Source organism: Ursus americanus, chromosome 16 (genome assembly GCF_024610735.1).
Source record: "Ursus americanus isolate L20-20 chromosome 16, mUrsAme1.1.p, whole genome shotgun sequence".
Lineage (NCBI taxonomy): Eukaryota > Metazoa > Chordata > Mammalia > Carnivora > Ursidae > Ursus > Ursus americanus.
Genome location: NC_142142.1, coordinates 31,497,035 through 31,518,432, shown reverse-complemented (window position 1 = coordinate 31,518,432; position 21,398 = coordinate 31,497,035). Strand labels below are relative to the sequence as shown.

Sequence of the window (21,398 nt, the reverse complement as noted above, 5' to 3'; positions counted from 1 at the left end):
AATTAATGCACCCTGTCTGCCCCCTCTCAAGAGTCTCTCAATCTTCAGCTGATCCAGACAAAAAGCACAAGCCATCCTGGAATTGATTCAAGCAGGGAACGGAGGGGAGGTGGAGAAGGTGGGGGAGGGGGGACAGAAGAGGGACACCGCCTCCTGGAGAGGGTGCCCCGCAGACACACAGCACCTCCCTGCGCTTCCCTCAGGGCAAGGCCACCTCCTGGCAAAGCAAGATAAACATCCAGTTTAAGGCTATTATCTCCTTTATTCAAAAAATAAATATTTCACTTTTGAGTCGACATATTTCAAATCACATTAAGCACAGAGAAGAAATACAGTCCCTTTGGAAATCGTGAACACATGTAGGCAAAGAGTCATGTTCTAAACAATGGGGATGGGGCGAGCACTGATTCCAAGCGATTCATGACCCATTCCTCCGCTCACCAGGTGGGGCGACATATCGATTTCAGGAGCGAGAAAGAAACACACACACACGCTGCTTTGAAGTCTGGAAGGCACATGAAGTGGACCATAAGGTGTATGGCACATTCACTGATAAAACGTTCCCTATTCCCTCCCAGGGAAATTGGAGAAACTTTAATCAAGTCAAAGACCAGAGAAGACAGGGGGCTCCAGCTTAGAGCTCAGCATCAGGAAAATCTCTGAATACGAAAGCCATTTCTCTTTTGCTTTCCCCCTCCCGGGCCTCGGCTCCCCACGCTCACTCGGTGATGGTGGGGCGCGTGGCCACGTACACGAACACCACGATCAGGAGCACGACCACGGCCAGCGTGGGCAGCACCACTGTGGTGATCTGCTGCCGGGCCTCCTGCATGGCCTGCTTCCGCTCCTTCTTGTCCTTGGACGTCTCCTTCTTGGGCTTGCCTTTGAGCTGCCGCATCTTCCCCGGGAGATGCTGGAGGGCGCGTCCGGAGAGGGTTTGGAAGGAAGGGCCACACTCCTCTGGTCAAGGCGCCGAACCTCCTGGGGAGAGAACGACGATTAAAAATGAACAGAAGGAAAGGGAAAAGAAACTACAAAGTGAAAGGCAACTGCTATCCTGCAGCTCAGAAGACAAGGGGGCAACAATAGGGCTCATGGGACAGACGTCAGCCCCTCTACGTAGGGGTGTGGGGGTGAGCTGGATGTACCCTGGGGACCCAGGCCCGTCAGTGAATGGGGAGTGGGTTTCTGGCCTGTTCACTTAGGGCCTCTATGCACGTGTGACATGGAAAGCCTGGAAAGCACGTGATCGCCACTGAGGAGAGGGGGCACATCGCTCCTAGCTGAGGCTCCCCCTCCCCAGCCAAGTTTTAGGGGCGAGCTTCAGGCCACCTGCGGACTCCACGCACATGACGCCATCCTGTCCAAGCCCCGGGCCTCATCGCAGGCCAGCGCAGCCTCCCTGCAGCTGGAGAGGGCCCAGACGCACGGGCTTCTCCGTCTGGGCACTGGTCCACCCGTCCATCACACCTTCCTGAGCACCTACTGTGTGCCGGGCACTGCTCGAGGGGCTGAGGACTCCATCCCACCCTCACGGCACCCACAGTCCGGGGGTGCCCCGGGGGTTGCAGCCAGAGTGGATATCCGGGTCAGACAGACAACAGAGACCAGCTGAGCCTGCGGTCCTGCTGCTCACTCGTAGTAGGATTCTCATATATTCTGTGCCCCGAGGAGGTGCTCAGGTGGCAAAGCCGTGCTGTCAAGGGCCTGGGAACAAACTGCAAACCCACCGACAACTTTAGAGCAACAACTCCTGACAAGTCGGATTCTTTGCTTTAAGCAACAGCAATCCTTTGGCTGATTATGAGATTGCGAAGGTGTCTGGCACCTCTCAGAGTCCCCAGAAAAGCCGTAGGGGAGGACCAGGCTCAGGAAATGAGCAGGACAAGGGAGCCGGTGCGGCCCTAACCAGAGGCCAACTCAGACCACGTCACCACTCGGACACTGCCACTGGAGCAGGAGGTGCTGAGGTCACCGCCACTGTCCTGGAGACTAGGTGTCACTGCTGTCACCGTCCAGGATGGACTGTCGGCGCCCGGCTTCTCTGCGCCGCCAGCTCCCGTGTGCGTCAGACTTGCCAAGCCAAGGCCTAGTGTGCCCCCAGCCCAGCCTGGGGTCTCTAGAGTAGGTGGAGTGGTTTCTAAACACGGCCGTGAGGTGGAGGCTGGGTACTGGACAGAAAGACATCTGTCCATCGTGGTATCCTGGGACAAGTGTGGAGTTAAATGCTCTCGGGGGGTAGCACCTGCTAATACTCCTCCGACAAAGAGACTTTTGTAACACGATCTTGTGTGTGCAGTTCGGTCCCAGGGCAGTGGGTGGCCTGTCACCACGCTGACGAGGAAGACGGCATTTACACCTAAGTGACCATGTTTAATGGCAGAATCTGGAACGTGGATTCTGAGACAGAAGAGACCTAACTGTTGGCAGAGGAATCCTCATCGACCACTCCTCTCATCGCATATGGACCCTGGGATTTTTGTCTGATTACCCACGTCAGGCAGAGTTTCTTAGGGTGCAAGATGACTCATTTTCGTGCATTGGGATGGCATAAGGCCTACCAAAAGCAAATATTAAAGTTCAGGGCAGCCCTATTTTGGCAAGTGTACAATTTCCATTAGGCTTTTAAAAATACTCACTAGTACTCTCTTAACACCTGACAGGTGTAGGAATCCCTGGCTTTACCAGTTCTCCTTTTCCAGTCTTCCCCAGAACATTCAGATGGACCTGGCATCACACCAGGACGTACCACTGACTGGCTGAACGGGTATAGGCGAGTCCCTCAGCCTCACTGGGCCTCACTGTCATAGCTCAACAACCAGAGCAGCTTCTGTCACAGAGGCTGACCGTGAGGGTCGGAAAAGGCACACGTCCACCGTGCTCCGGCCACCCACAGGGGCGCAGGCAGGCCGCGGAGCCAGGCAGAGCCGGCTCCTCTCCCCACAGCTCACCTGCCTGCCGCCCTGGGCGGCCTCACCGAACTTCTCTAGGTCCCGGCTACCCCCGGGAGGGGCTAAGGATGGCGGTGTAGCCCTCACAGGACCGTGGTGAGGACAAGACGAGAGCCTGTAACATGGCGTGTGGCGTGGAGAAGGCACACTATGCCTGTGAGCTGATGCTACTGGGACTCACCCCGACAGCCTGTAAGTCGGATGCGACAGGCCTAACATCCCCATCTGAGACGTGCGGAGACCAAGGAGCAAGAGAAAAAATGTCCTGCCACTGGTCACCCAGTTTGTAAACAGCTTCCTCAGGGGCTTCTAAGACAGCAGTGGGCAGCATCCCCTGTCAGCTACGAAACCGCAGTCCCTCCCTGCCTGACACGGCCTCACAAAATTGTTTAAAAAGGGACAAGCCATTAGCAGCCCTCTGGTTTGCAGCTATTCCCCTGTGGAGTTAATGGCCTGTCTGGTCTGTGAGAACTGGAGGACCCGCTGGTGCGGCTCACGGGACCCCTCTCGGGACCGGCCGCGGGCAGGCAGCTCCGGGAGCCCAGAGTTAACAAGGGCCCCGGCTGCTCTGCTTAGCAGCGCAGACCCTGCCTTGGTCCCGCTCCTTTAGCGGCTGTCTGCACCCTCCCACGTTAGCATTCAAAGGCAGCGGCCTCAGCTGACCAGCTCTTGACATCTGTGAGATGCATTCAGAAGTTCCTGGAGACTTAGAAAGAAAGCCTCAAATTGCTGGGGACAGTACAGGTCTGGTCAGGATTTTAAGGACAAACACGTGGTTCTGAATTCTGGGCTCTCCGTTAGGCTACAGCGGGCAGCCTTCCTGCTTTCACTCACCTATGCTGTGGGCCTCAAACCACAGCCCACGCTCTCCCTGGGGCCCAAGAATCGGGGAAAACATCTCTGTGATGACACCGGAGGAGAGGGAAGGGGGCCAGCAGGGATAAAAGTGGGGTAGAACAGCAGAAGTGGGAGGAACTGGGAGGAGAGTGGCCGATGGACCTGGAGGGGGCAGCAGAGGCCAGGTCATCAGGGCGGGGGGTGGAGGGGGTGCTCATGGGCCATGGTAAGGAGCCATGTTCTTATCCCAAGAGCAGCAGGAGGCCCTGAAGGGTTTCACGCAGGGAGGTGTGGGCTTTAAAAAGCTCCGTCTGGCTGACTGTGAACAGCAGGGCTTGGGGGAATGAAAAGGGGGGCTCTTGGAGCCGGCCAGGGTGGGAGGGCGATGGTTCTGCCTGGGAGAGGGAGTGGTGACAGGGAGGAGGGTGGAGTCGGGGCATACTTTGGGGGCACAAGTGACAGGCCCTACTTACGGATTGGACGCGGCCTGAGAGGGAAAGGGGGGGAAATCACAGGTGAACCTACAGTTTGGAGACTGAGCAACTGGCTGGCTGGTGATCCTGCCTCACGAGCTGAGGGAGAAGGGGCTGGGGAAGGGGTGGATTCGAGAAAGAGCAGTAAGTGCTCTGTTCACACCTATCCATGCGCGCGAGGGTGCCTGTTGGACATCACCATGGAAATAGCAAGGAGGCGGCTGGAGCACTGAGTCAGCAGCTCGGTCTGGGCTGCAGACCTGTACTGGGAAGTCACCAGCTGTTGGGACAAGGTGAGCTCACTAAAGGCAAGGTAGACGGAGAAAAGGCCCAGCCTGGGCCCCCGGAGCACTGGACAGCCAGAGGGCAGGTAGGGGACGAGCAAGCCAAGAAGCCTGGGAACAGGAGGCAAGTGAAGGGGGGAAACAGAATAGAAAGTTCTGGGGGCCACGAGAGCCAAGAGGGGCCCTGCTTCAAAACACTCCCAAGAGCTGAAGTGAAGACAGAGAAGCCTCTGCTGCCTGTGGCAACATGAAGATGGGACACGAGTGCCTTCACAGGAGCGGGAGGCGAGGGTTCAGTCTGGAGCGACTGCAAGCATCGTCCACAAACAGTTGCTCATCTGAGGAGAGAGAAGCCTGCGCCGGAATATGCCAATGAACACTCTGCTTCCTTCACTGACAAAGTTTTGCCAGGAAAAAGTCGGCAGGACCAAATCAGGCGTGGTGCACAGCTGCTGATCTCTGGCGTAAGCTCCCGAATCCTGGCCGCCTCGGGATAACTGGGTCCCCCGCCGCACCCTGACCAGCACGAGCCCGGACGAGGGGCCCGGGGCGCAGGAACTGGAGGGCTCCGGCCGGACGGGAGGAAGGCGGGTGCTGAACACGCGGGCAGCACCTGTGCGGGCGAGCTGAGGGCACAGAAGGACCGCTCTGCCCTTGACGGACGCGAAGGCGCAACTTCGAATCCAACGGGAGGCGGGCAGGGAAGACGGGGACGGGAGGAGGCAGGTCGGCGCTGTGTGGGAGGAATAGGAGGCCTGGACTTCCGCCGTGAAACAGGAGAGGGCTCGGCGTGGAGTCTGAGGAGCAGCGAGGTAGGCTTGAGGAAAGAGCGGGCATGAAGTACCCGTCCTGTCGGGTGGGAAAGCAAGCTTCGCAGGGAAGCCATCAGCCCTTCTGGCTAAAGTTCGTAGAGGCTTCACATCCAGGCCCTGCCTCCCTCTGGGCCATCTGAGGCCCAGCTCGCCACACGCTCCGGCCTCCGCTCCCTGGACCAGCGAGGTGGCCTGCGGGGCGAGGGCTGGCTCAGCCAGGCTCAGCCAGGACCTCTGAAATGGTGGCTTGCCTCAGAAAACTGAGCCGGATCAATGAGCCTCTGTTTCAGAAATCTGTGCTAAGGAACATTAAGGGACACTGACGTTGGACAATCACACAGAGGTAGCCACCTGGGGAGCCATCGGAGTCCCTGTGCAGAGACACCAGGGAAAGCCGGGTGGGGGAGAGCAGACGGGGGATGAGGGCACTGCTCTCCTGTCCTTCTGGTGGAGTCCCTGCGCAGCCCGGCGTACAGGGCCCTGGGCCTGCCAGCACACGGACATGTTTCTAGCTTCTGGTGGTCGATACCTCTTTTACCCTGAGCTGGCTCCCCGGGATCTCTAGCTTCCGGTGAAAAGACCCCTGGCTACGGAACTGCTCCAGTTTCAGCCAGGACGCACCCAAAGCCCTGCCTCTGTCACAGAATCAGAGAGGGCAGAGTTCAAAGTCAATCCCGCGTCTGTGTGACTCCGAAGCCGGAACGGTCGCCGCCCACCCGTGCCTCACCGCCCCCATCTCCCTGACCCGTTCCCCACTTCGGGGCCACATCACTGCTTACCAGCCCCTCACAGAGAGGAAATGGAAGACGAAGCTCACGCCGTGCGGTCTGGCTTCTTCCCAGCAAGCTGCGCAGGCAGGAAGGAGAAGCCACCAGCACCGTTCCAGCCTTACAACTGTGACTGCCACCTGGTCCCCCCGCCGCCTCCAGCTCCCCTAACCCGGGAAACGGAAGACTTCACAAACACTTGAGTCCCACCCGATTCTAATGAAACTCCACCTGCTCTGCCCCCTCCCCCACCAGTGCCCGTCCATGGCAACTGGTCAGCACTGCAACATTCCAACTGGTGCCCAGCGTGTGTGGGCAGGAGGCAGGGAGGCAGACAGCAAGGCGTGGAGACACAGCCTTTTGTACAGAATCGTTTCGAGTTTATGATTTTTCTCTGATCTAGCCTTCCAGTGTTTTATGTATGTACACATATGTACACATACATATACTTGTGTAGATACGTGCTTATGAAGTTCTTAATTGGTATTTTTCCAGGTTAGAGCTCATAATGTACATCCAGTGTTGAACCCTAATAGAGAAACCGCCAGGAGCAGAGGTAAGAACCAGGGGAAACCAGGTCTGAGCCTCAGCTCGGCCACGTCCAGTCACACAGCCGTGGGCAAGGTACTGAACCTCTCGTGCCCTGACTTTCCTCCTCTGTAAAACGGGGTAAGGAAACCTGCTTTGTAGAAGTGTGGAAAAAATTAGGAAGGATGTATTATCTGAAGTACCCGTACATTAACGGGTGGTGCTGGATGCTCAGTAAAGGGCGGAGATAACCTGCTCTCCAGGGAGGTCCGTCCCGGGGGAAACGCACACAAAGGGAGGAACCACCAGGGAATTCTGTGGGCTGTTTTTGTTTCTGTACCGTATAACCTGTGCATGATGGAATAGCCCAGTTTTTTCTCTCTTGCCTGCTGAAACTACCAGTCACCAATCTGGGGGTGGGCAGGTGGGTTCAAGGGTCTGATGGGAGAAGGCTGGCTCGGGTCGAGGGAAGATTCAAGATTACACAGAACACCGCCAAGTCTCATATTCCAGAACTGCTAACCCTTCATTGCTCAAGGTAGCAGGCGGTCACCACGAGCCCTGCATGGCTCCAGTATTAGAAATGCAGTTGTGGTCCAAATGGGGCTGTACACGGGTGTAAAATACACACCAGACTTTGACGACTTAGTACCAAAAGAAATAATGTAGAATGTGTCATTTAAATTTTTATGCTGATCCATGTTGAAATGAGACTTTAATAATATATCAAAATATAGTATTTCAATAATGAATTCTCATTCATGTTGAAATGACAATACTATTAATTTCACCTGTTTTCCATTTACTGTTTTAGTGTGGCTACTAGGAAAACCGTATCTCCATGAGTGGCTCACATCACACTGTTCCTGGATTGTGCTGTGCCCGCCCCATACAATCAGGAGCACCACGGTCTGCGCTCTGAGGAGCTCCCACCCTTTGCCCGCATACCTCCGTGCCCCTGCCAACACAGCCCCTCTGCAGGAGGCCCTCTCCCCCTGCACTGTCGCCTGCCTGGTGCGCTCGCTGTCATCCTTGGTCAGCCCCTGTGTGCAACCAGCAGCAGCCTCCCTGGACTGAAGGCTCCCTCCTCGGCGCTGTCTAAGCACTTGGTTTACGCCCCTCCTGCAGCAGTGACCAGGGGCCAGGAACCAGCGGGGGCTCTGATGTCCCCACTGCGCTGTATCTTGCTAGTAAAAATATTCCCCTTGGTTGGCATGGTGCCTCTCACATAACAGGTGCTCAGCAAACACCTGCTGGATTAAATATCACAGCTCCAACAGTCTAACAAGTGGTTCATCTTCCATACTAACCACAGAGTTAGAGCAGAAAATTCTACAGTGCGGTAGAAAACGTTATAGTAGAAAAGAATAAAGTAGCTAGCTGCCACTTCTAAATGCTCAGTTCATTCTTAACACAGTCTTCAAGATTGGTATTCTTTACCCCCATCTTACACGAGACACTGAGCTTCAGGAGAGCATGGTGACTTGCCCAAGACCAAATACTATCAGGGAACCAGCGCAGTCTCAACCCCAGTGTAAAATCCATAAATAAGCACTCGTTAAGTATTTAAGGAATGAATAGAATGAGGATTTGAACTCAGACCTCATTCCAAAGCCCACGCATCCTCTTGGTGTGACCCCACGACATCTCCCAGGGACCCCACAACGAAGACCAGCAGCTATGACTTCCTGAAGACTCTGTCCGGCTACCACACTAGAGCTGTCTACAAACACACAGAGCTCACGTGGGCTGTAATCCCATCCTGCAGACGAGGGAGGTGGGGCTTCAAGAAGGCCCTGGTAGCAAGTCAGCCGTGCAGCTGGATTCACCTAGCTCTAGCTGGCTCAAGAACTGGGCTCCTCCTACTCCACCCAGCCGCCCCCGGTTGGCCGACAGGCCCCAGAAGCACAGGGGCAGATGGGAGGCAGACTCAAAAGTCCACACCTGTTCCTGCCCATCTGCTCTGGAGGCCGAGGACTCAGGGAGGGTGTGCGAGAGGGAGCGCAGGCCCTCTGGGCTTGTCTCACTTGGCAGCAGATAAAGCCTGTTTCCTACAGCCAGAATTGTCCTAATTCCCGAAAAGCCTCACCGCATGCCCGCCCTAGGCTGGGACGCGGACCTGGGTTCAAGGATGCACCATATCCTGCCAGAATTTTCCCCGTGGGCCAGGCTGCTTGATGTCCCCGTCTTCACTGCTGTTTTCACCTGATGTCACAGGCTGCTGGAGGGATGCCCGCCGACGACAGTGCGACCTGGCTCAGTGACAGTGTTAAGCAGCTGCAAACTCTGTCTACAGCGCCCCTACATCCCCGCACAATCAAGGCGAGTACGGAAGCCAGGCCCCGGCGGTGGCTCCCCACGGGAGACCGCTCCCCTGGAAGACCGCCCGCCTAGTTTCCCTGCTGGGCATCTTTTCTCAGGTGCCACGGCTCTCCTGTCTTTGGAAAAGGCAGTTTTAGGTGCTCATGAAGAAAATGGTTGCATTTTTCTCCTCCTTGAAAACCAAGCATCCCAACGAATGAACAACACGTCTGAAGGGTGTATGGGGGGGGGGATGTCTACCACCCCTTCTCACAGCTGCGTCATTACCCTAACAGGAAGCACTAGAAGGGCTGAACTGCTTCGTGCCCCGCGCTAGGAGACTGGGGAAGCTGCCCTGGGTTCAGGGAAACATAAATTGCGTGCTTGAGAGCAGCGGCTCTGTGGTTCATCGAGTGTGCCTGCCTCATTTTATGTCCCTGGTATTTAGCCATAATGGGCCTGTGATCACTTCACTCCAGTCTGCCGCAGAGAGTGGGGGCAGGGGGTGGGCAGGCTGCCAGGAGAATTGTGCAAGATAGGACTCCTGACACCCGCTAAGCACCTGCTGATAACATAAGCGCCTTCCCCGGGAGCACAGACATGAACCCACAGTGACAGCCACAGGCACATGGGCTCCAGCCGCCCCCCACTGGCCCCCCAGCTGCTGACGGGCCACAGAGGCTGGGGGAGCTTTCCACCTGATGGCCAGCAGGGGGCGGGGGTCAGAGCTACTGACAGACAGAAGTCAGCGGACACACACACACACACGCACACGCACGGAGTTCTCTCACCAAGGGCAGAAGGAAGAAGAAAGTAGGTAATTTGGTGGAGGCAGTACCGGCTGCTCCTGAATAAAAACCCAAGAAGGCGAAAGAGCCTTCGGGAGGTTGCTGAATAACAGACATGAAAAGCTATGGTTCTCGCTAAATTAGCTAAGCACCATTCCTCTGGCACACTGGGGTTTACATGTGCCTGCCTGCGCGTTACCCTTTTCATCCCCGCGGTAACTGTGCACGTTACATGTTTTGGTCCTTATTGAACAAGAAGGCGGAGCACACGGAGCAGTTAAACTCATGTCAAGGTTTCCATCCTTGTCCTGGCACTTTTAGGGTCTGTGGCCCTGGGCAAATAACTCTCAGCTTCCAATTCTTCTATCTAGAAACTAGAGATAAAAGTACCTGTCATTCAAATATGTTTTAAGGACCTACTGTGTGTCAGGGGATAGAATGAGGATACAGCTATGAACGAGACAGGCAGAATGCTGCCTCTGGGTAGTTTTTGAGGACACGAGAGACAGGCAACCAAGAGATGAACAGAATTGTGTCAGATGATGCGATGTGTTGTAGAGAACAGAAAGGGGAGGGGTGGTACAGAGGCGGCACATCGAGAGTAACCATCAAGGAAGGCTTCCTGAGAAAGTGACTTTGGACCAGAGACTCTAGGAAGTGAGGAAGTGACCTGTGCACATTCTTCGGAAGACCTTCCAGACAGGGCAGAGCATGTGCAAAGGCCCGAGGGCAGCCCCCACCCCAGAGGCAGCGCAGCGGCCGGCACAGCTAGGGAGGACAGAAGGGAGCACACAGAGGTGAGGCCAGAGAGGGCAAGGGTGAGATGGGGGCCACTGGAGGGCTCGGCCTGTATTTAAAAAGAGCACCAAGGGGCGCCTGGGTGGCACAGCGGTTAAAAAGAGCACCGTTGGACAACTGGCTGCAGGGGGTCAGGGCTGAGGCAAGGACGGTGGTGAAGATGCGTGGAAGATGGACATCATTCAGGTGAGACGCGGTGGCATGGTCCAGGGAAGGGGCAGATGTGGTGAAAAGTGGTCAGATCCTGAGTGCACTTTGAAGGCAGAGCCAGCACGATTTACCAGCAGACCAGAACTGGAGTGTGAAAAAAGAAAACGGACTAAGGCCTGAGTATGGGGAAGAACAGAGGGGCCGTTTAGGCGTGTGGGGAAGAGGCCAGGCAGGCTGAGTGGGGGTGTGGGAAGCTGGGACGCATCGAGGCGGAGACTCTAGCAGAGCCAACGAGCAGGCAGCAGGAGGCAGGAGCCTGGTCGGGGGTGCGAGCGGGCTGGAGGCTGGAACGTGGGGCTGTTGGTGCTGAAAGCCACGAGGCTGGTGAGTGAGGGCAGACAGGGATGGAGCCCTGGGGCGATGTAATCCTTAGATCCGGGAGGACAGAAGAGGAACCAGCAAGACAGACTGAAAACGAGTGAAAGGAGGAAGACCAGGAAGAGTAAGGTGTCCCGGGAGGCAAGCGCAGAAAGGGCTTTAAGATTTGGTCACAAGCAGGTTTTGGGGGAGAGGTGAGGAGGGGGCAGTGTTATGAGTAGGTCCCAGAGAGGAAGGGGGTAGGGGGGATGGAGACCACCAGTAGGCAACTCTTCTCAGGGAAGGGCTCGGAGGCCGAGTGTCTGCACTGCAATCCCAGCCCTGGGACCTCGGGCAAGGTGCTCAATTTTCCCAGGCCTCCAATTTCTCATCTGAGAAATGGGGATAAAAATCATACCTAATGAACTGATGAGAATAAGGTCTGGTACGTACTTACATACTACAGACGGGTAGCAGCAGCATCCTTAGATTATAAAAAGAGGGTCAGAATGAGGGGCTATGAGGACAAGAGTTTTGCTCTGTGTGTTAGGTAGTTAAGGCAGTTTCAGAATGTTTATATCATAGGGGGAAGTGCACCAGGACAAGGAAAGAAAAAGAACTGATGAAGCACCCCTGGGGGAACACAGAAGGTTCTGGGCCACCAGCAGGTTGGCCCTGCACCAGGGCCACCAGTGCGGTGCTGGGAGCAGGCCTAAGTTCTCATGCGACCGCCACTGGCTGTGCATGAACAGGGAAGAAGGCCATCAGCTTAGGACGCAGGAAGGAGGAGGAGCTGTCAGACATCTGAAGAGCCAGAAACCACGAAATAGTTGTCCCAAGGGGCACAGATGCAGCTGAGGACTATCGTGTGACCGCAGCAGCATGCGGCGCACCTGCAGCCACAGGTCACAGATCTTGAAGTGAGGAGAGTCAGAGGGCGCCAACGGAGCAGGTGCAGGTGTGGGGGACCAGGGGTGGAGGACGTTAGACTAAACCAGGCTGGGGGTCTTGTCAGGCCAGTGTGACCAAGTGAGAGAAGGACGTGAAGACTGCATGGGATTACCAAAGCAAGGCGCTTGGCATAGGCCCTGGCACCCCAAACACCACAATTGCTCAAGGGGCTTACATGCCCTGCCCGGGGCGTCCTCCTCCTACCACGACCGCCTCCCCTCTGCCCCGAACACACACAGAGCTCAGGTCCTGAAAGCCCTGCTGATGCTCCACTCTGCTCCATCTTCGGAGCCGTGTCCCTCTTCTCGGTTCAAGTTACAGTCACGTTTCCAAGGACAACATGTGACAAGAGGAGACCTCGCCTGCTGGACTCTGGGAGAGCGGAGACGCCCATGTGCATGCAGGTCGGTCCCCGCATGCTCCTCCCAAGAACCAGTGACAGAGGAGGCTCTTCCAGCCTAGAGGAAATAGTGCCCTTCCAGGACCTGCCCTGCGACCAGGCGAAGCTCTCGAGGTGCTCAACCAGCAGCTCTTCCCGCCGCACACGAGGAGGACAGAGAGGAAGCAGGGCCTTTGATGGATCTTGTTATTTAACTGTGGACAGCCTACTGTCCTCCTTTAATGAGGAGTCAGAGAGAAATTCACAGCGACCAGCAACTTGGTTTCAAACCAGTTGACCTGAAACAAATCCAACCACAGAAAGGACAAAAAAAAACAACTCAAGAGAAAAGAAGTAATTTGAAATTCCTGCAGGAGGGTTGAGACAATGGCTTTTGAGATGCACAGAAAGCCACGGAGTGCACACCACACAGCCCGAGACCAAAGTTCTATAAGGGAATACGGCAGCTTACGACTGACGAGCAACGATCTGGTTCCACGTCTTTAGAAAAATGCCCACTGCGATCCACTCACTTCCCAATCAGTTCATCGGCTGTGACCCACAGCCGATGAACACTGGACTGAGAAGACCTCCCCGCAGTGAGGGCCGCTAAAAGGTTAAATCACGTTTCCCAAGGGAGTTGTGCCAGCATGGGGTCCAGAGGTCCCTCTGTCACAGAGAACCGAAGCTGCCGGCGGAACATTCCTGGTCAGCTGTGCTCTGGCCGGCAGAACCTGAACGGCTGGCAGAAGACTCCTACTTTTGGAGGAGGGAGCTCTCTATCTCTGGGGGAAACCAAGAGACGAATGGCTGGGACTCAGAAATCAGATGGAAGAGATGGACCCGGGTTCCGCTAGGACGAGTCTTCTCCACCTCGATGAGTCACAGGCTGCTGGGGAATGAAAGGGAAGCAGCGAGCCCTCTCTGTGCAAGCGCCCGGAAAGGCTGCTGCTCCTCCGAGGCTGTCACTCCCTCAGTGGCAGCTCCAAACCCGTAGGTTCCCCCACTTCATCTGCTACTCGATTAGGTGCCGGAAGACAGCAGGTATTAAAGGAAGCATCGCTAATTCAGCACTTTGTTAATGACAGCTCCACTCTGTGACAGCTCAAGACTAAAGCAAGGTTGGGGGGAAATTCAGGAACACATGCAGGCCAGCCAGTTGTATGCACTGGTGTTTTGCTGTTGTCTTTTTTTTTTTTTTTTTTTAAGACAGTGCTTTGCTAACTTGTCCATCTCAAATATGGCAGATGTGAGTGAACATTCGTCCCTGGAGGCCAGGTCTGGGGCAGAGCCACTGCAATAATAAGATTTCATTTGTCTCCTCTTTTATCTAAAATGTCAGCAATCGTCTATCACGTTGGCCCCACAATGTGCATGGCACCGTGATAAAAGCCTGCTGTGGCTGTCACTGAATGCTGACTGTGTCCCCATGCGGGAGGCTCTACTGTGTCACAGGCTTCCAGCTGAGAGGCAAGAACTGAGGTCTGGGGCAGTTATGTCCCTTGCCCTGGACCCCAAAGCAAGTAAGTGGTGGGACAGATTCAAACCCAGATGGTCTGGTTCCAGAGCCCTGCTCTTACCCACTAAGCGATGTTGAATTCTACTCCAACACATATCCATATTGGTTTCAATATCCTTTTTCTTTCTTTCAAGATCTATATACTTATTTTGGGCGGGGGGAAGGGGCAGAGGGAGAGAATATCCAAGCAGACTGCCACTGAGCACAGAGCCTGACGCGTGGCTTGATCTCATGACCCATGAAATCAGAACCTGAGCAAAAACCAAGAGTCGGACACTTAACCGACTGAGCCACTCAGGCACCCGTCAATATTCTTTAAGTGTTATTTTCCCCACATCTTTGGGTAAAATGTGACCCCAAGGAAGATGCCCCACAGGCCCCCCAGGGCTCTGCCCGCATGCTGGCATGCTCTGGAGCACCCCAGGAATACAGCACCACAACCTGCTAAAACCCATCCGCTGTCCTCTCGCTCCTACGGCCAGGCGTGAGCTAACCGACGGACCTCGGCGCGCTGCGGTCTTCATGTTCCGGTAGACAGGAGCCTCATCAACAACCAAGATATCAGGAGCACTGGTTGTTGATGGCATCTATAAAATGAAAAACTCATCTCTAAGCTAAATTACAGCAAGTTAATTACAGAGCCTGGCTGATGGCAGACACACGGAGAGAGAGTGAGGTACTGACTGAATTTTCAAGTGCAAACAGCAACCACAACCACATGCGCCCAAGACTGCCCGTCTGCGCCTTCCTCAAGGAAAGAAAACCGGGGGCCCGCCCCATCAAGAGTCGGCACCCCTGCAGAGCGGTGGGGCGCTGGGGACGGGCTAATCACACGCAGAGTCACCCCCCCACCAATTCTCATTCGCACACTTACTAAGCACCCACCACAGGCCGGGCACTGGCTACACATGGTGAGTGTGCAGCCCGGCCACCGATCCCCCAATACAAGGCCACCTGCACGTGCCGGGCACGGTCTTGGCAGTGTGGGTGGAGCGAGGAGCAAAACGAAGCCCCTGCTCTGACAGAAGCACGTTCTAGTGGCGGGAGACGGACAGGAGCCAAAGACACGGTGTGTCAGGGAGTGAAGTGCTGTGCAGAAGACAAAGCGGCACAAGGTGACAGAGTCGGGACATGCTATAACTCGGGGAGCACTACAAGGGACCGCGTCTGAGCAGACAGCAGGGGCCTGGAGGGAAAGTGCAGCCCGCACAACAAGGGAGGAGGGGGCTGGGCAGGGAACCGGGAGGGCGGAGGCCTGGCGGCAGGAGCCTACCTGGAAGGTGTGCGGACCGGCCCCACGGGAGCACGCCCCTGATGTCCTGATGTCCGCAAGTGAAAGCAAGGGCGGAGGGGTGAGAAGATCAATCCAGGAAGGACTCTACACACCCACCGGGAATGTCTCAAAGCCTATTATTTGTGCACCACTGCAGGCCTTGATTGCTGCTGCCCAAATTCAAATACTCTGCAAAAGGCAGCCCATACACTAAGCAGCTATCAAATATTTACACAGCGGCTGTCAGGTTCTCTGGAGTCTCCAGGAGAGTCAATCTGGGGGAAGGGGAGGGAGAATGACCCCATCGGACAGCAGCCTTGGGCTGCCGAAGTTGTTTGTCACTAACAAAGTGCTAAATATTTGATCTTTAGTTTAAATGCCACCTTTTCCTGCTGAACCTGAAGCTGTTTTGCCAGACTGAGCCGTCTGAGGATGGTCTGGGCCAAGGCCACAGGACTAGAAGGCTTCCGAGTGCTAAGATGTGGCTGACTGATTTTGCCAGTGGCCTGTCTGCGGGCCCCTCGAGGTTCCCCTGGCCGGCAAAGTGCCTGCCTCCACCTCCTGCTTCCTCAGTCTCTAGACAGAAGGATCTCACTTAATCCAAGCTCTGATCTTAGTCTGGCTACAGAGCCTTCAAGGGGTCCCCAGGGCCAACCAAACACAGTGCAGATTCGGCCTGGCCTTCTAGGCCCTGAGCGCTGAGCCCAACCCCATCCCCAAGGTCACATGGAGGGGTCACCCTCCTGTGCCTCTGAACGTAGAGGCAGAACAGGCCAACACATGCCGGCCCCAGGGCTCTTCATCTTGGCCTGCTTTACACACTCTTGCCACTGAGAAAACATCCCCAATCCCAAGTCAAAATCAGTTACCCTTTTGCCTACTCTTATGCCTTTAAAATGGCCCTTCTTTTGACCACTATCTCACACCATACACAAAAATAAACTCCAAATGGATGAAAGACCTCGATGTGAGACAGGAATCCATCAAAATTCTAGAGGAGAACATAGGCAACAACCTCTACGACATCAGCCAAAGCAACCTTTTTCATGACACATCCCCAAAGGCAAGAGAAACAAAAGATAAAATGAATTTATGGGACTTCATCAAGATTAAAAGTTTCTGCACATCCAAGGAAACAGTCAGAAAAACTAAGAGGCAGCCCACGGAATGGGAGAATATATTTGCAAATGACACTACAGATAAAGGACTGGTATCCAAGGTCTACAAAGAACTTCTCAAACTCAATACACGAGAAACAAATCAACAAATCAAAAAATGGGCAGAAGATATGAACACTTTTCCAATGAAGACATACAAATGGCTAACAGACACATGAAAAAATGTTCAAAATCATTAGCCATCAAGGAAATTCAAATCAAAACCACACTGAGATACCACCTTACGCCAGTTAGAATGGCAAAAATAGACAAGGCAAGAAACAACAATTGTTGGAGAGGATGTGGAGAAAGGGGATCCCTCCTACATTGTTGGTGGGAATGCAAGTTGGTACAGCCACTCTGGAAAACAGTGTGGAGGTCCCTTAAAAAGTTAAAAATTGAGCTACCCTATGATCCAGCCATTGCACTACTGGGTATTTACCCCAAAGATACAGACGTAGTGAAGAGAAGGGCCATATGCACCCCAATGTTCATAGCAGCAATGTCCACAATAGCTAAATTGTGGAAGGAGCCGAGATGCCCTTCAACAGATGACTGGATTAAGAAGTTGTGGTCCATATATACAATGGAATATTACTCAGCTATCAGAAAGAACGAGTTCTCAACATTTGCTACAACATGGACAGCACTGGAGGAGATAATGCTAAGTGAAATAAGTCAAGCAGAGAAAGACAACTATCATATGATTTCTCTCATCTATGGAACATAAGAACTAGGAAGATCAGTAGGGGAAGAAAGGGATAAAGAAAGGGGGGGTAATCAGAAGGGGGAATGAAACATGAGAGACTATGGACTATGAGAAACAAACTGAGGACTTCAGAGGGGAGGGGGGTGGGGGAATGGGATAGACCGGTGATGGGTAGTAAGGAGGGCACGTATTGCATGGTGCACTGGGTGTTATACACAACTAATGAATCATCGAGCCTTACATCGGAAACTGGGGATGTACTGTATGGTGACTAACATAATATAATAAAAAATCATTTAAAAAAATAATAATAAATAAATAAATAAAATGGCCCTTCTTGGGGCGCCTGGGTGGCGCAGTCGGCTGAGCATCCGACTCTGGGTTTCGGCTCAGGTCTGATTGCAGGGTCATGAGATCAAGCCCCGTGTGGGGCTCCATGCTCAGTGCAGAGTTTGCTTGAGACTCTCTCTCCCTCTGCCCCTCCTTGCATGCATATGCCCGCCCTCTCTCTCTCACTGAAATAAATAAATCTTCAATCAATCAATCAATTAATTAATTTAAAAAATGGCCCTTCTTTCGCTCTGCCTCTTCAAAGGGTTAATCGTTCTCTGCCTACTTCCCCTTCTCCCAGCAGGGATTCAATAAGTATTTGCTAAATGATGGAAGCCTATTCCTCTTACTCATGGTGCCCCGGCCAGAGGTTTGAGGTTTCCCTGGACACGTCACCTCTCCCCTATTCCTATATCACATTCTTCCTTGAGTATTACCAGTTCCTCATGCTAGACATCTGTCAAACATCTGTCCCCTTCTCTGTCCGCACTACCACCAGGTCAGGCCCTCATCTTTGCCTCCTACCCTGTGTTTCCCTGCCTGACATTTCTAAATCCTTCCAATCACTGCCTGAGGCAGCCGGCAAAGGACGCGACAACTTGCCCATCGCCACATGCGGGAGATGTGTGCATCTTCTTTAGCAAAGGCATATGGAGGACTCATTTATGTATTTTTAAGATTTAATTTATTTATTTGAGAGAGAGAGAGAAAGAGCATGTGTAGGGGGAGGGAGGAGGGGCAGAGGGAGAAGGAGACACCCCGCTGAGCAGGGAGCCCGATGCGGGGCTTGATCCCAGGACCCCGAGATCATGACCTGAGCCAAAGGCAGAAGCTTAACGGACTGAGCCACCCAGGTGCCCCTGGAGGAATCATTTAAACCTCATATAGGTTTTAAAGTCTAGTTGTTGGAAACTCTTGAGCCAAAACACATTCCTGGTATAAATATGCATTATTTTATATGTTAAGGTTAACCACCAAACAAATCATGCTAAACTAACAGTGAGAAAGCCCAGCTAACAGTAATTGATAATTCAACATCTAGATTCTGAGCAATTACAAATGATCACTAATTCAGGATGGTTCTGATACAGCACGGTTATAGTGCCATTTCCAACATCTACAGGAAATCCAATGGCCTGTAGGTCTGTGCTTCATAGGAGCCTGAAACATACCACTTCCAAGCATGGTAAGGCAGCCAGACCCCAAAGGAACAGGAAATGGAGTTATTCATAAACTCCTGCAGGGCAGTAATTTAACACCAGCCACATTTCAGTAACTTCTAAAAATGTCTTTGTGATTCCTGGTAGAGAGCCTATGGATATACCTTAAACTTGGAAGTCTGTGGCATTTTGAGTCTCATGCCCACGAAACCTGATAAAAGGCCTTGTGTGTCTGAGTTGGGTCAATGCCACTGAGAAGAAACCTTGAAAGTAGAGGCCAAGCCTACAGAATCCCTACTGCAAAAGACAAATCTGACCCAGGAACCCCCAGCGTAGAATCCCACGAGAGTATTCTGCATGATCGGGCCCCCAGCCCACTGGTCAGTGCTCAGGTCACGGCTCCCCCTGCAGGAGCCACAACCACCCCCATACAGTTCTCGGGGTGTGCCACGCCCTTGCTGGCCTCTGGGGCCTCCGTCCATGAGGCTGTCTGAAATGCTCTTTTCCGCCAGTCACTCCTCCTGCTTGGCAAACTCCTCCTTCACGGCCCATCTCATGGGTCACACACCCTTGAAAGCATTTCAAGACTTTCTAGGCACCAAGGTGGGTAAGGGGCTCATCTCTGTGCTCCTTCGGCACTTCATAACGCCACAGTGCGTATCAGGATCACCTCGCCTGCTACCCTTACAATCTTTGTAACTCATCAGACTGAACCACCAAACTGGTATCATAAAAAGTTACAAATTCAAGATCACAGAAACCAAAACCACAGGTGGAATTTCAGGACTCCCATTAATTACCTTGAATGGAAGGCCTGAGGACAACGGAGAGTGTCACTCGGCTGAGACACATTTCCCTGTTGAAGTGTTTGTGTGTGCATGGGGCCACAAACACACAAAAGTAAAGGTTACGGTTAAGGTAAGGAATACGAGTGGGCTTCAGGGTAGGAGAAACGGGTTTAAAAAGGAAAGCTGCGTGCTAATATTTAGTGTGTTTCTTTTTTTCCCCTGTAGAATGTCAGTCTTGTCTTGTACTGACCTGGAACCAAGTTTCAGTCATGATTTCTGGAGCTAAAGGCTGCTCACCTTCTTACACTGAAATATGTGGAAGGGAGGCTACTTGGAGAACAGCAGGGGTATTAACGTTTTAGCAGATTACATGTTGGTTAAATGCTTATTAAAGTTCCAAACCAAATAGTGGTCCACCTCTGTGTTCTAAGAGTTGATTTCTGGGGTTTGGAGGAACAAATCCCCTCCTATTCCATTTTCCAGAATACGACATCCATTCTAAGTACACATTTCCCAGGCTGACGGTTATTTTATTGCCCTTGGAAAATCAAAAGGATTGCAGCCTGCCAAGGAAGTCAAGAGTGAAAGGTTAAAGTGTCTCCCCAGCCACTTGAACATGACGTCAACAGTGCTGTGAGACCTCTAGCCGGGCCTGGCGCCCAGGCCATGTGGTCCTCTCCATGGGCCATGTTGGGCATATGGGATTCATCCAAGTGCAGGAAGAGGTCATGGACAGGTGTGAGTAAAGAGTGAAATGATACGACGAGCGTTTTAAAGGTCACCCTGAGTCCAAGGTGATGAGCAGAATGGAGGGGAAGTGGAACCAGGGCAAGCAGTTCAAAAGCCTCTGCAGGAACCCAGGCAGCTACTGGTGTCATTGGACCTGAGGGGTGGACATGGGAGGGCTGCAGATGAATTCAAGATCTACTTCAAGAGCATCGCAAGGACTTGGGGATCTGGAGGGAGAGAAAGGTGAGTGTTATCAGCCAACTCCCCAGTTTCTGGCTTGAAAAAGTGCATTAACGGCTGTGCACCCTAAAGAGATGGAGGGAAGGAAGGTGTGCAAAGGGACTGTGGTAGAAAGAGACCAAGAGATAAAAATTGGACCCAGTGAGTCTGAAGTACCTGCGAGACATTCAAGTTTGCTAGCTGCTATAACAGGTGTAAAATGCCTTACAAAGCACAGAGAAGTCACGTGGAATGACAAACGCCTGGGTCTTTTCACTGATGACCTTTCCCACCTTCCTTCCGGGGTACCTGGCTGTCCTGCCACTGTGCCAGCTCAAGGTGGGGGGCATCACATAAGGAGCTTATGGGGCCAAACTCTCGGCCGGCCACGTGCAGGCTGCTTCTATGATGACCCTCAGTAGTGATGCAGATACCAGCTTTGGGGCCAAGAAAGCAGTCACATTAGCAGTAAAATGATATTTGCATCATGCCACAATGGGAAGTATGTAGCCCCATATTTTCTTCAGTTACAGGCATCATAATAGGTTTGCTGATTTCTCGATATTGGTGTTTTCAAGGAGTCCCAGCAGAAGGGCCTTCGTGCCTAGTCCTGTGCCCTGACGATTTGACAACTGGGAGCACCAGCCTGCATGGGGGAGTCTGAGCTGGACTCTCTCCTAGGGAAATGCTCATCTAAGGTGGCATCAAATGCAGAGGAAGGTCTCTCTCCCTCAACAGAAGACCAGAGAAGACAGCCTATTTTAGGAAAACAATGACTCACCAAAATCACATCCTGCTCTTAAGTTAATACGCCTCCTTCTGGACTAGAACCTGCTTTCCTACCGTGGTGGGTCTATTTCCAATTTCCCATCTAAGGACAAATCAAAATGTCATTTAAAAATCTGCTTTCTAATTAAAATTTGAGCCATTTTTTAAAAATCACATTTAACCACACAATTCCACATGGCAATAAAGCACTGTGCTCTGCCACCTTGATTAATAGAAGATTTGCAATTATTTAAAGGAGAAGGGAGAGAAAAACTATCATTAGAAACAGCTAGATTAAACCCTTGTTAGTGTCTTTCAGTTTACTCATAGAGTAAGACAGTGCGGTATTAATGTAAACTAATTAAATTTC

At 53.0% G+C, this 21,398-nt stretch overlaps 1 protein-coding gene across 4 annotated transcripts in view; it reads right to left on the bottom strand.

Moving 5' to 3' along the window:
- Nucleotides 1-242: 242 nt before the first annotated feature.
- The window catches only part of SMCO4 (single-pass membrane protein with coiled-coil domains 4), a 62,658-nt gene continuing 41,502 nt past the window's right edge, over nt 243-21,398 (bottom strand). For 3 of the 4 annotated variants that reach the window (XM_087868254.1, XM_087868256.1, XM_087868255.1), the window contains one exon: nt 243-981. In XM_087868254.1, the coding sequence (XP_087724380.1) occupies nt 719-898 (180 nt within the window). In that variant the 5' untranslated portion in view covers nt 899-981 and the 3' untranslated portion in view covers nt 243-718. Of the gene's footprint in view, nt 982-15,168; nt 16,075-21,398 lie in introns of those variants that run through there. The other variant, XM_087868257.1, reaches the window with a different exon arrangement.